The 16,548-nt window shown below is 42.9% G+C and overlaps 1 protein-coding gene across 1 annotated transcript in view; it reads right to left on the reverse strand.

Moving 5' to 3' along the window:
* The window catches only part of FECH (ferrochelatase), a 28,902-nt gene that overhangs the window by 10,705 nt on the left and 1,649 nt on the right, over positions 1-16,548 (reverse strand). The window contains exons 2-4 of the mRNA XM_063456827.1: positions 2,644-2,731; positions 1,965-2,084; positions 1,202-1,350 (exon numbers count right to left, since the gene is read on the reverse strand). Of these exons, the coding sequence (XP_063312897.1) occupies positions 1,202-1,350; positions 1,965-2,084; positions 2,644-2,731 (357 nt within the window). The remainder of the gene's footprint in view (positions 1-1,201; positions 1,351-1,964; positions 2,085-2,643; positions 2,732-16,548) is intronic.

A 16,548-nucleotide genomic window follows, 5' to 3' on the forward strand; every position in this document is an offset into this window, starting at 1 on the left:
TTGTTTTTTTCCCCCCAGTTTAGTTATTTAGGTGGGACTTTCCCTTTAAAAATGAGACACTGTATCTTCTCCTTACAGTATCTGGTGAAACATCCCTCCCTTTCACTGCACGTTAGCCAGTCTCCAAAACCCAACCCAGATTATCTAGTACTGCAGCTTTAAAGATCTGAGCAAGCTTTAAAGTGGTGTATATGCTACAGTTAACATTTAAATGACACATATGTATGTGCAAGATAAATGAATATACACACATAAAAAGCCATGGCCTGCAACAAGAGGTTTGAATACCTTTAAAATGATACAGTTAAGGAATAACATACATTTTGACAGTAATTAAAGTAGATGATCATTTTAACTTTGAAGGTAGAAAAAAAAAAAAAAAAAAAAAAAAAAGGGACAAAAAAATCCCTTCTGTCAATAGTCTATCAAAGAGACAATTTCCTCATTCCAGATGGAAGATTATTGCATGGATTCCAGAAAAGCGCATAGGATTAACGCTCTCCATAATAAAGATATTGCCACAAATGTATTCTTTACATATGTGCCACTCCTAAAGTATGTAACAAAATATGCGAATGTGTGTGGAATCATAATGCCAATAGAGCTTGGGGATATTTATACAGCAAACAGATACCTGTTCTCAGAACAACTATAGTTGTCTGGGCTCATAGTGTAACAAACACCTAAATTTGGCCCTCAAACAAGGCAAGCATTTCCATCTTGTGATTAGGTCATTGACAAGGAATGATATGTTAAATGGACACTGTTGGCATCCAGACCAATTCAGCTAATAGTCTGAGTGCTGTGTCCCTATGTAAAACATTGCAGTTCCGGAGAACTGCAATGTTTACATTGCATCACTAAGTCAGCCCTCTGTGGCTGTCTACCAGAAAGCCACTGGGGGGGGCTTCCGGAATCCAAACTGACTTTTGGTCCATTATCTGATGCTGTACGGCCTTACAGACCTCCAGCGTCAGATTTTCCCCATATGAAAGCATTGGGGAAGAGTAAGGGCGGAGCCTGACCCCGCACCAAGGGACATTGGCGTTGGATTCAGGTAAGTGGCTGTAGGAGTTTTAACCCCTTCAGCCTGCAGGAGGGGGGCACTATAGGATCTCTTTAACCTAAAGGCTACACAACAATTTCCTAGGGCACTGCAGGTTTATTGGGACACATTATAGAAACAGGCATACAGCAATACCTGTTGCAGGAGATAGTTCATCCAATAGTTTTACCATTCCTTCCCCTTGCAGGGCTGTCCACTTTTTAATGGGGGATCCCCCACCTATCTTGTTATATTGTTCTTGGATTTTGGGGGTTCGTCGTTTGGCAATAAAAGGCCCAAGTTTGCTGAAAATATATAAAAAAAATATATATATATATATTTTTTTAAAAAAAAAGAGAGAAAAGAGAAAAGAGAAAAGAGGTAATGTTGCAGTTATTCTATTAAAAAGCACAAAATAAAGAGCACTATTCGCTGAAGGGCAAATTTAAGTTATGGACCAAAATAGTTGAATAAAAGTCAAAACACTTTTCCCATAATCTATCTTAAAAGGTTAGCCAAGCATTATGGGAAACACACTTTACAAGTGTATCTAAAACTGGATACAATGATACCGTACGTGTATCTCTGGTAATCAAAAAGCATTAGAGGAATGATGGCTGTTCAGTTAAATTAGTTAAACTTATATTGAATCATAAAATCTATCCAACATCACCAATTTTTATTATGAAACTGTATGCATTGGCAACATTTTATAATTAATGCTGCCCTCCACATATGGGCCATACTACAACAATGAACGATTGCACAAACATTAAGCACAAATCTTCCATCTCTGTTTACTTTGGATATTAAGTGACAAGGGGTGTATTAAACATTTGGGTCAGAGAACAAAAATGGCTGTATGTTAAAATAATTAAAACCACGTTGGTGGAAAGCCATATTAGTGAAGCATCCTTACCTTTGTGCGGGAAGTGTCATGAGGTCTTTGTCCAAAAATAGGCGCAGTAAGAAATTGTGAACATCATCTGTTGTTTCAGGACCTCCCATGTTTAACATAAGGATCCCAGTCTTTGGTTTCCTCAAGGGGAGAATGAAAAAAAAGAGAAAAGGTATGAACAATGCTACAATACACTTCTATGTTGAATCTTAGAATTGTGCAATTTGATGAGTTTTCATGGAGATACCAACGTGAAAAACCTAAAGTGCATGCTTAGGCATCTTCTTCCCATTTTGTCAGGACTGCAAGCATCCTTCTAATGAGGACATGCAAAGTATCATGGGATAGCAGGAGATTTACATAATTTGCCTGGCTATGCCTTGTCAACCTTCCATATTACATAAATAAAATTAAAAAAAATACATAAAAACACTTGCAAATAGATTTTGAGCTGTGACATTATTACTGAGGTGACTTTGATCTAATGTTTGTATCAATATTGGTGCTAGTGTGAGTATGGACATATTTCGCTGTCTATTGGCTTTTTAGATTGGTTATCAGTGATATCCAAGCACTCCATAGTCTTACAGTACTGATATTAGAGTACCTACAGTATGAGCATGTGAGAACATTGTCATTGATTAAAATGTGTCTCTGCAGTCTGGGTTCTGACAGTATGGAAGTATATATGGTTAGCTACCTCTTATCTGGATGGACTGCAGGCTGTGTGGAAGCTGTGGCCGCACTTGCAATCCATCGCATTTTCAGTGTGTTCTCATTTTTCACAGCTGTACAAAGAAAACATTGGTCAGACAGTAAGACATATAATATATGATCAGGATGCTATTTGAGTGTACCTTTATAAAGAGTCTAGAACCTAAAGGGACACTAGAGGAACCTAGACCACTTCATCTCAATGTAGTCTTGGTGCTGTGCCCAGTCTGTTCAAGCCTGAAATGTAAAATATTGACATTCTTTCAGAATGGTAATATTTACATTGTAGATTTAACATGCCTCTAGTGACTGCCTAACAGCCACTAGAGCCACTTGCTAAAACCAAGTAAAACTCAGTTATAGATCAAATGATGCTCCTAAAGCAGCATACGATTGACGCAGCACAGCAGTTTACTTCATATGCGCACCAGCCTCCCAATGTTCCCTATGGGGAAGCTTTTGATTGGCTGAGATCATCAACAGTGAGTGGAACTGGCAAAGAGAAGAGCAAGTAATACTAACTTTTCAAACTCTCACGCAGGTAGGGAGCTCTGACACCTAGACAGGTGACAGGACACTAGAATATTAGTAACACATGTTTGTAAGCTTCCAATGTACATGACATAAAAAAAAAAATATATATATTCAAACTCCAGCATGGAAAGAGTTAAAAAGAAAGTTAAACTAACCTTTTTTTTTTAAAAAAGCCAGGAGAGTCCTTACCGCTTCTCCAATCTGCCTCCTGTTAAGTCATCAATACTAATGACTTGTGTTCAATCAGATGCGCCTCATACACTCAGAACAAGTGTTCAGAGGGAGTAAGGTAGGAAACCCTCTTACATTGGCGGATCCAGGGGGGGGGCAACGGGGCAATTGCCCCCCCCCGAGATTCCCCCCGGCCGGCTAGTGCAGGGCTGGCATTGCCCAAGTGCCAGCCCTGCAATGTGCCTGCGGACCGGGAAGAGAGATCAGTGATCTCCCTCCCCGGTCCGCAAGCACTGTGCTGGCAGCCGGCAGGAGAGTGAGAGAGGACCCGGCGGGAGCTCAGCCTGCAGCTCCTCCGGGTCCTCCTCTCACTAGCATGGAGCGTTGCCGCGGTAACCACGGCAACGCTCCAAATCTCGCGAGAGTGAACTCTAGCCCTGGAGCGCGGGCTAGAGTTCACTCTCCCCACCTGACCACCAGGGAATCACACTGGGACCACCAGGGACGGAGAAATGTCCCCCCTCCTCCTCCTCAATAAAGGTAAGAAGGGAGGGGGGACATAAATATATTAATTTTATTAAATACATTTTTTTTTTAATTAAAAAAACCTCCCTTCCCTCCTCCCCCCGTACACACACTGCCCAACAAACACACACTGCCCCACAAACACACACTGTCCCCATACACACACTGTCCCCATACACACACTGTCCCCATACACACACTGTCCCCATACACACACTGTCCCCATACACACACTGTCCCCATACACACACTGTCCCCATACACACACTGTCCCCATACACACACTGTCCCCATACACACACTGTCCCCATACACACACTGTCCCCTTAAACACACTGACCCCTTAAACACACTGACCCCTTAAACACACTGACCCCATACACACACTGACCCCATACACACACTGACCCCATACACACACTGACCTCATACACACACTGACCCCATAAACACACTGACCCCATAAACACACTGACCCCATACACACACTGACCCCATACACACACTGACCCCATACACACACTGACCCCTTAAAAACACTGACCCCATACACACACTGACCCCATAATCACACACTGACCCCATAATCACACACTGACCCCATAATCACACACTGACCCCATAAACACACTGACCCCATAAACACACTGACCCCATACACACACTGACCCCATACACACACTGACCCCATAATCACACACTGACCCCATATACACACTGCCCCACAAACACACACTGACCCCATAAACACACTGACCCCATAAACACACTGACCCCATAAACACACTGACCCCATAAACACACTGACCCCATAAACACACTGACCCCATAAACACACTGACCCCATAAACACACTGACCCCATAAACACACTGACCCCATAAACACACTGACCCCATAAACACACTGACCCCATAAACACACTGACCCCATAAACACACTGACCCCATAAACACACTGACCCCATAAACACACTGACCCCATACACACACTGACCCCATACACACACTGACCCCATACACACACTGACCCCATACACACACTGACCCCATACACACACTGACCCCATACACACACTGACCCCATACACACACTGACCCCATACACACACTGACCCCATACACACACTGACCCCATACACACACTGACCCCATACACACACTGACCCCATAAACACACTGACCCCATAAACACACTGACCCCATACACACACTGACCCCATACACACACTGACCCCATACACACACTGACCCCATAAACACACTGACCCCATAAACACACTGACCCCATAAACACACTGACCCCATAAACACACTGACCCCATAAACACACTGACCCCTTAAAAACACTGACCCCATACACACACTGACCCCATAATCACACACTGACCCCATACACACACTGACCCCATACACACACTGACCCCATACACACACTGACCCCATACACACACTGACCCCATACACACACTGACCCCATAATCACACACTGACCCCATAATCACACACTGACCCCATAATCACACACTGACCCCATAATCACACACTGACCCCATAAACACACTGACCCCATACACACACTGACCCCATACACACACTGACCCCATACACACACTGACCCCATACACACACTGACCCCTTACACACACTGACCCCTTACACACACTGACCCCTTACACACACTGACCCCTTACACACACTGACCCCTTACACACACTGACCCCATACACACACTGACCCCATACACACACTGACCCCATACACACACTGACCCCATAATCACACACTGACCCCATAATCACACACTGACCCCATAATCACACTGACCCCATAATCACACTGACCCCATAATCACACTGACCCCATACTCACACTGACCCCATAAACACACTGACCCCATACACACACTGACCCCACAAACACACACTGACCCCACAAACACACACTGACCCCATAAACACACTGACCCCATAAACACACTGTCCCCATAAACACACTGACCCCATACACACACTGCCCCACAAACACACACACTGTCCCCATACACACACTGTCCCCATACACACACTGTCCCCATAAACACACTGACCCCATAAACACACTGTCCCCATAAACACACTGTCCCCATAAACACACTGTCCCCATAAACACACTGTCCCCATACACACACTGTCCCCATACACACACTGTCCCCATACACACACTGACCCCATACACACACTGCCCCCATACACACACTGCCCCCATACACACACTGTCCCCATACACACACTGTCCCCATACACACACTGTCCCCATACACACACTGTCCCCATACACACACTGTCCCCATACACACACTGTCCCCATACACACACTGTCCCCATACACACACTGTCCCCATACACACACTGTCCCCATACACACACTGCCCCACAAACACACACTGCCCCACAAACACTGTCCCCATACACACACTGCACACCCATATACACACTGCACACCCATACACACACTCCACACACACACACACACAGACACATACAGTGCCGTACACACACTGCTGCCCCCCCATACACGCATTGCCCCACACACACGACCCCCCGCATACACACACTGCCCCACACATACATACAGTGCCTCCCCATACATACAGTGCTCCCCATACACACACTGCCCCACAGACATACAGTGCCCCCCATACACACACTGCCACCCTCACACACACACTGCCCCACACATACACTGCCCCCTAACACACACACTGCAACCCTGAAATACACTGCCGCCCTTACGCACTCACACACACTTTACCGCTCACACACACACTGCACCTTTCACACACACCACTTCTCCTATGCCCTATATCCCAGCAGACCCCAGGTAAGTTGTCAAACTGTTCTTAAACGGTATGACTACTTACTCTGGGGTGGGATCCTGGCACTACTGGCACCATATCTACTACACTGAGCTGTAGTGGTTATTGTGCCATGATTATTTATTTAAATAATCTACAAGTGCCCCTCCCGAGATCAGGCTCTGGATCCGCCACTGCCCTCTTAGCTGTTTGAACGCTAGCCGAGATTAATAAATGTATTTATTAAAGTGCTGATTGGCTCCTACATAAAAAATAGCCTACATGGGGTATCTAAAGCACTTCAACAAGCCAAAGTGCTTAAAGGGACAGGAGTGTTGTATGAATCATAAAATACAAAACACAAAAAAATGAATTTTAACTTTCAACCAACCAAATGAGCAACAGATGAGCAACAGATCCAGTTTTCAGGGAGTATAAAAGTCTAAATCACACAAAACCACAAAAAGCAAGTCTTACATTCAACATTATCTGACTTGCGTCGAAGTTTCATGGCTACGCCTGGCGTCCCAATGCTTTATTCACAAAGCACATCTGGGACCTTTACGACAAGCAGCTGCAGAGGATCTATATAGCTGTTGGTGTAGCAACATTAGTCATCATGAAATAATAGGTTATTGACAGACCCCAACAATAGGTGGAGCTGCAGCAAGGGTGCATGTTTGATTGCAATTTAAATTTATGACGTTTGCACACACTGGTTAACGAGCATTGTTTAGTTATACATCATTTACAGTTAAACCACCACTAAAATCAACCAGGCCACTTATTCTCACTAAAATGGACAGAGTGCCGTAGTCTTGTGATTTTAACCCTTCAAGTTAGAAACACTGCAGTTTTGCAGAAACGACAATGCTTAACAGGCCTCTACTAAAGAGGACTGTCCTACTGATGTTCCTTTAGTGCAGGGGTGGGGAACCTTCGGCCTTCCAGATGTTTCAGACTACATCTCCCATAATGCTCTTACAGTCATAATGCTAGCAAAGCATCTAGGGAGATGTAATCCACATCTGGAGAGCCAAAGGTGCTTTGGTGCAGTGATTAAAGCACTAAAGCACCTTTTGGCTCTCCAGATGACTTAAAGGTAGGCAGACAATGTAATAGAGCAGCAGGAAATGCTAGCAGAATGCTTGGTTGTATAGGGAGAGGTATTGGCAGTAGAAAGAGGGAAGTACTCATGCCATTGTACAGAACACTGGTGAGACCTCACTTGGAGTATTGTACGCAGTACTGGAGACCGTATCTTCAGAAGGATATTGATACCTTAGAGAGAGTTCAGAGAAGGGCTACTAAACTGGATCATGGATTGCAGGATAAAACTTACCAGGAAAGGTTAAAGGATCTTAACATGTATAGCTTGGAGGAAAGACGAGACAGGGGGGATATGATAGAAACATTTAAATACATAAAGGGAATCAACACAGTAAAGGAGGAGACTATATTTAACCCCTTAACACCGCAGCCAAATGTACAAGTTGTGAACAGAACAAAACGTAAACAAAACCTGGCATTTGCGCTATAGGTCTGTCCAACCGTAATTCACCTCTTTCATATTAAATACATCCCCCCTTATTATATATCATTTTATTCAGGGGAAACAGGGCTTTCATTTAACATCAAATATTTAGGTATTGAACATAATTTAATATAAAAAATATATTAAAAAAATGGGAGAAAAAAATAATTTTTTTATTTTTTTTAGTTCTATGTGACATTTTAACTGTGGATGTCAAAATACGGTTGGCTTTTACTGCAATACAATACACATATTTGTATTCAGCGATGTCTCATGTGTAAAACAGTACCCCCTATGTACAGGTTTTATGGTGTTTTGGGAAGTTACAGGGTCAAATATAGTGTGTTACATTTGAAATTGAAATTCGCCAGATTGGTTACGTTGCCTTTGAGACTGTATAGTAGCCCAGGAATTAAATTTACACCCATAATGGCATACCATTTGCAATAGTAGACAACCCAAGGTATTGCAAATGGGGTATGTCCAGTCTTTTTTAGTAGCCATTTGGTCACAAACACTGGCCAAAGTTAGCGTTAGTATTTGTTTGTGTGTGAAAAATGCAAAAAACTGCATTTTGGCCAGTGTTTGTGACTAAGTGGCTACTAAAAAAAGTCTGGACAAACCCCATTTGCAATACCTTGGGTTGTCTACTATTGCAAGTGGTATGCCATCATAGGGGTAATTTTCATTCTTGGGCTACCATAGGGTCACAAAGGAAACGTAAGCAATCTGGCAAATTTTAATGTGAAAAAAATGAAACACAAGCCTTATATTTGACGCTGTAACTTTTGAAAACACCATAAAACCTGTACATGTGGGGTACTGTTGTACTCGGGAGACTTCGCTCAACACAAATATTTGTATTTCAAAACAGTAAAAAGTATTGCAGCAATAATATCGTCCGTGTAAGTGCTGTTTGTGCGTGAAAAATGCAGAAAACTTCACTTTTACTGGTGATATCATCGTTGTAATACATTTTACTGTTTTGAAACACTAATATCTGTGTTCAGCAAAGTCTCCCGAGTAAAACAGTACCCCCCCATGTACAGGTTTTATGGTGTCTTGGAAAGTTATAGGGTTAAATATAGTGCTAGCAAATTAAATTCCCTATACTTTCGGCATGGGTTGTCAGGCAGGTCCCGCTAATTGTAATTAATTAGGATACCCAATTATGTAAAATTATTACATAAATATAGGTGTATAATTAATATATATATATATATATATATACACACACACACACACACACACATATGTGTGTGTGTATATATATATATATATATATATATATATATATATATATATATATATATATATATATATATATTTTTTTTTTTTTTATATTTTTATTTATATATAGGTATATATAGTGATATATACGTATATATTTATGTATATAGATATATATATATTATGATATATATTATTTTGTTCTACGTGTATTTTGATATAAATATATATATTAATATCACAATACAGTTAGAACGAAATAACACATCTATATATTTTTTAATTATTTATTTTGAAATATTTTTTTAATTTTATTTTTTTACGTATTTACATATATTTTTTTTATATTATATATATATATATAACAATAATTATATATATATTTAATCAGTATCAGTCTACATGTAATTTGATATTAATATATATATATATATATGTATTAATATTTAAATACACGTCGTGTATGTGTAAATGTGTGTATGTGTATATATATATATATATATATATATATATATATATATATATATATACACACACACACACACACACACACACTTAGATCATATATATATATATATATATATATATATATATATATATATATATATATAATATATATGATCTAAGTATATTTTATTTGTAACTGTAATTTTTTTAATTTATTTTTTTTAACTAATATTTTAATTTTTTCACAGGACAGGGGGCAGAGACAGTGTCAGCCAGTGATTTCACATCACTGGCTGACACACAGGATCAGTGATCACAGTGACTGCCTGTCACTGTGATCACCTCCTGCAGATTGGGTAATTGACCACAGGGGGGAGTGCCTGGGTGGTACAAGCACTCCCCCCTTCCAATCTGCAGGGGGATCATTGTGCCAGTTACATGTGTCAGCCAATAGGCTGACACATGTAACACTGATCGCAGTGACAGGCTGTCACTGCGATCAGAGCGCTCTGAGATCGCAGTGACAGCCTGTCACTGCGATCTCAGACTTAGCAGATCGCAGTCACTGACCCCAGGGGGACTGCCTGGGGGGCCAGGTAAGTCCCCCGACCGTGATCTGCAGAAGGGGAAAGCCGCCGGCTGCATGTGTCAGCCGATTTGAAATCGGCTGACATGCTGAATACTGGTCGCAGTGACAGCCTGTCACTGCAATCAGAGACTGCAGATCGCGGTCACCGGCCACAGGGGGGGTTGCCTGGGGGGCCAGGTATCCCCCCGACCGCGATCTGCAGCGGGCGATTAGCGCCAGCCACGTGGGCGGCCATTATGGCGAGGGCGTACTATTACGCCCGCCGGCCTTTAGAGCCGGTTCCTGCAGGGCGTAATAGTACGTCCTCCGGATTTAAAGGGTTAAAAGAAGAAAAACTACCACAACAAGAGGACAGTCTTAAATTAGAGGGACAAAGGTTTAAAAATAATTTCAGGAAGTATTACTTTACTGAGAGGGTAGTGGATGCGTGGAATAGCCTTCCAGCTGAAGTGGTAGAGGTTAACACAGTGAAGGAGTTTAAGCATGCGTGGGATAGGCATAAGGCTATCCTAACTATAAGATAAGGCTAGGGACTAATGAAAGAATTTAGTAAATTGGGCAGACTAGATGGGCCGAATGGTTCTTATCTGCCGTCACATTCTAGGTTTCTATTTTCAGTTGCTTTCTATACAATCCCAGGTTGTTTCACATTGTTGTTTGTATGTATATTACTATACCCAGATCAATTGCAAATATGGACTCACGATTGGCCAGGTTTCTTCTTGGTCAGTTCACATCCAAAACAAAAATAAAATGAATGCCCTTATGTTTGGAACCTGGCACCATGACCTGGCACTAGGTCTTAAAATCTGGGCATGTCGTCTGCCCTTGCCTTAGGGCAGGGCTTGACAAATTTGTTTGAAATCTAGGAGCCAGGTTTTATTTTTTATGGGTTACTATATAGTCACCAGAACCACTACAGATTAATGTAGTTGTTCTGGTGCCTATAGCCTGACACTGTTCAGAGAAAAGGCAGCGTTTACATTGCTGCCTACTAAGACCTCTAGTGACAATCACACAGACGGCCACTAGAGAGTCCTGTGTCAGTACTCTACATGGAGGCGCTGAATATTACCCATAGAGAACATGCATAATATCCTCCCAATTGTCTCTCATGGGAAAGCATTGGCAAAGCTAAAAATCATTAAGATCTCAGCTATGGAGGCAGGACAAGCAACAGCGAAACCAGCACAGCATGGGGAAAAACGGTAAGTAAAAACACCAATCATGTGATCGGAGGGGGGCCATTACCTAAACAGACAAACTCTCTCTGACAAACATACACACACTCATTGACAGACACATTTATATTTTTAATTCTAATCCACCCAGCCTCCCTACCTTTGAGAGAGCGGAGTGGACTTTTCCTGGGTTCCAGTGGTGCTGATATACCTGGGTGCGAGGGAGCAGTGATCTTCCTGCAGCTGGCACAGTATGCAATATGTATAGTATAGAGTTACGGAGGCCGGCATAGTAGGCATGAGATATAGAATATGTGGTATACAGTTGATACTTGAAAAATTTGAATATCGTGCAAAAGTTAAAGGGACACTCCAGGCACCCAGACCACTTCTGCTCATTGGAGTGGTCTGGGTGCCAACTCCCACTACTCTTAACCCTGCAACTGTAATTATTGCAGTTTTCTATAAACTGCAATAATTACATTGCAGGGTTAACTCCACCTCTAGTGGCTGTCTATTAGACAGCCACTAGAGGTCACTTCCTGGGTTCTAGCACAGGAAACCTGTGCTAGAGCGTCGCTGGACGTCCTCACGCTGTGTGAGGACCTCCAGCGTCGCTCAAAACCCCATAGGAAAGCATTGAAATTATTTTTCAATGCTTTCCTATGGGGAGACGTAATGCGCATGCGCGGCATTTCCGCGCATGCGCATTAGGTCTCCTCGGCCGGCGGGCGAGATCAGTCTCGCCCACCGGCCGACGCAATCACTGGGAGGAGTGTCGCGGAGGCGGAGACAGCGGCGAGGGACATCGCCGCTGTCCCAGGTAAGTGACTGAAGGGGTTTTCACCCCTTCAGTAACCGGGGTCTGGTGGGTGGGAGGGAGAGGGACCCTCCAGTGCCAAAAAAATGGATCGTTTTTCTAGCACTGGAGTTTCCCTTTAATTAATGCAAGGTAAAAGGGAAACTAATATATGAGATAGACGCATTACATGCAAAGCAAGATAGTTCAAGCCGTGATTTGTCATAATTGCAATGATTATGGCTTACAGCTCATGAAAACCCCAAATCCACAATCTCAGTAAATTAGAATATTACATGCAATCAATAAAACAAGGAGTGTACATAGAACAAGATTGGACCTCTGAAAAGTATAAGCATGCATATGGACTCAGTACTTTGGGCCCCTTTTGCAGCAATTACTGCATCAATGCGGCGTGGCATGGAAGCTATCAGCTCTTCTGCATTGTTCGGTCTCATCTTTCTCTTGGCAATGCCCCATAGATTCTCTATAGGGTTCAGGTCAGATGAGTTTGCTGGCCAATCAAGCACAGTAATTCCACGGTCATTGAACCAGGCTTTGGTGCTTTTGGTAGTGTGGGCAGGTGCAAAGTCCTGCTGGAAAATGAAGTCAGCATCCCCATAAAGCTCATCTGCGGAAGGAAGCATGAAGTGCTCCAAAATCTCCTGGTAGACTGCTGCGTTGACCCTGGACTTAATGAAGCACAGTGGACAACACCAGCAGATGACATGGCTCCCCAAATCAACACACTGAAACTTCACAATGGACTTCAAGCATCTTGCAGTGTGTGCCTCTCCATTCTTCCTCCAGACTCTGGGTCCATGGTTTCCAAATGAGATGCAAAAGTTGCTCTCATCAGAAAAGGACTTTGGACCAGTGAGCAACAGACCAGGTCTGTTTTTATTTAGCCCAGGTAAGACGCTTCTGACGTTGTTTGTTGTTCAGGAGCAATACGACATCTGAAGCCCATGTCCAGTATTCGGGAATAATGGCATTGAAACGTGTTCGTGCTCCTGTGGTTTTATTATTTTACAAGGAAAAAGTATTTGCCATTCAATAACAGAACAGCTCTACTTTTGGAGCAACACCTAGAGGTGTGAACATCTGATGATCATTTATTTCCTGTATCTTTGTTTAAGGTTTTATTTTCATTTTTAAAAAGTCCAAGTAAATGTGGTTTTAAATGAAAAACAAAGCACATTTTTTTGTTTAAGGAAATGTTAAAATAATGCTGAATAATTATTAAAGAGATACATTGTTATTTCACAGGCACCCTACATGCACAGAGCAGTACAGAGTTACTTTGGGGTTTACAGAGAACCATCGCACAATACTTCCAGTTTTCAGAAGCAGGGCTAGAAAGACATTATGCAAGGATTCTGTATTGTGTAACCGGCAGATGCTAATCCTATTCACAAACTGGCAGCCTGCATTACTGGGTGTCCTCAGTCACTTATGCCTGAAGCAAAGCATCTAAGGGCAGCACAACCCATAACATGTAACAGACTGCGCCTTTCCAGTACACATTTAGGGATTATATATCTCAAATGACTGCCAGGGTTATTCCCTATATTAGGAACTGTGGCAGATTTAAGAATAAATTGTACATTTTAGACCAAAAAAGCAGAGCTGGAAAACTAGATCTGGAAATGGTGCCAAGTCAGCCATTTTACTTTTCACTTCTTTCATTCATGGAATTAATGCAAACGGAACTCTCGAATATGTAAAACAAATATTTATCCTCAGTCACAGACAATGAAGATCATTCAATCCATGTTGTGGCACACTAGTGAATATGATTTTTAAAGAGAAGTGTTACTTCTCTGAACATTATACCACTGAATAAAGCATTGAAAATCCATCTATTTTTTTTTTCCCCCATCGCCTCCCAAATACATATACATATATTTATTTTAAATATAGGGGATAGACATAATATCCCCAAAATCTTGCAGAGCAAACATTTTGCTTTAAGTGCTTATTTTTAAAGCTCAACTAACCCCTTTCCCCACAAAAAAATGGATGAAATCTTTATGGAATACTCGTGTTTTGTGTTGGAGCTCAAGTGGACCCATTGGATGAAGATGGTACAAAGGACATATTCATAGGAGTAAACATCACCTTCCCCTGCACCCAGGGGCCAGTGCACTACAAGCTGAGCAGTCACCATCAGGGGTCTTTGCAAAATATGATAAGACACCAGACCGTGACAAAACCAAATTTAATAAATGTAAACATTAAACAAAAGTTATTCTCATCTGGTAGTTAAATTAAAACTAGCAGGTCAGTTTAGCTAGAAGTGCATTAAACATGCTGCATACCTCTCTAATAAGTAATCTAGTAATAAAAAGGTATAAACCATTTCTCGCTCTCTTTGCAGCGTGCCAAGTGTTTGGGACCCATTGATCAATGGTATCTGAAGAATATTTGTAAATAAGGGTGCCTTAAAATACAACTGAAAAAGAAAAAAAAAAAAAGTGTAAATTGTATGTAATTAGTTTGAAGAATTTGAGTAGGGTAGAATTCTTTGGTCATGTGGCTCCAAATTATTAATATATGCTGTACAACCCAATATGAAGGTACAGTGTGACATAATAAATGGGGTCTGAAACCATGGTCCTTTCATTTACATTATTAGAGGGTCAGTAGGGAATAGAGGGACTAGCTCAGTTTGTACAAGATCTGCGTATCTGAGTGAAAACATAGCACTGACAGTGGAAATTCACCCCAGAAAGTATGCTATGGCGAGTAACTTTTAAACCCTGGCTAGTAACACAGGACTTCAAATTTTAAGTCATGAATAAAAAGGGGTGTGTAGAATTAGAAAGCGGACATGTATATGATTTAGGAATAGGGAATACAAGGAAACATTTATCGGGAAAAAACAGGTGTCAGTTATGACCAAATTGATACTAGAATTATAGTGGATACCAGTAGCATGTCTGTCAACATTTAACACTTTACACCCAGAATAGCAACTGTTTTACTCTGATAAATCAGCCCCACCGTGTGTAGAATTAAGGGTTGGGCGCAATATGCATGAAAAGATAACACGGATACAATGTGAATTTCGGGAGCTAACCAATAAGTATGAAAAGACAGCAACACAGTATATATGATAAAAGGACAAAAGGTATGGCATTAGCACACTGACAGGAATAAGGTCTGGGGAATTGGGATTCTTTGCAATTTAAGGAGAGCAGCACAGTATGTATATCATTTGGGAATAAAATGCATAAAATTATGGGGCAAGCAGAGCCTACAGGACCGGAATTACAGTTAATGGAGCAGGGGAGTTGGCATAGTACAGTATACAGAATAATGGAGAATACAGTTAGTGGAGTAAGGGGGCTGGAGCATATAGGATATGCATATGCACACACCCCCCCCATATGGATATGCACACACGCACCCCCCCCACCACACACACACACACGCACCCCCCCCACCACACACACACACGCACCCCCCCCACCACACACACACACGCACCCCCCCCACCACACACACACACGCACCCCCCCCACCACACACACACACGCACCCCCCCCACCACACACACACACGCACCCCCCCCACCACACACACGCACCCCCCCCACCACACACACACGCACCCCCCCCACCACACACACACACGCACCCCCCCCCACCACACACACACGCACCCCCCCCACCACACACACACGCACCCCCCCCACCACACACACACGCACCCCCCCCACCACACACACACGCACCCCCCCACCACACACACACGCACCCCCCCACCACACACACACGCACCCCCCCCACCACACACACACGCACCCCCCCCACCACACACACACGCACCCCCCCCACCACACACACACGCACCCCCCCCACCACACACACACGCACCCCCCCCACCACACACACACGCACCCCCCCCACCACACACACACGCACCCCCCCACCACACACACGCACCCCCCCACCACACACACGCACCCCCCCACCACACACACGCACCCCCCCACACACACACGCACCCCCCCCCACACACACGCACCCCCCCACACACACA

Source organism: Pelobates fuscus, chromosome 5 (assembly GCF_036172605.1).
Source record: "Pelobates fuscus isolate aPelFus1 chromosome 5, aPelFus1.pri, whole genome shotgun sequence".
Taxonomy (NCBI): Eukaryota; Metazoa; Chordata; class Amphibia; order Anura; family Pelobatidae; genus Pelobates; species Pelobates fuscus.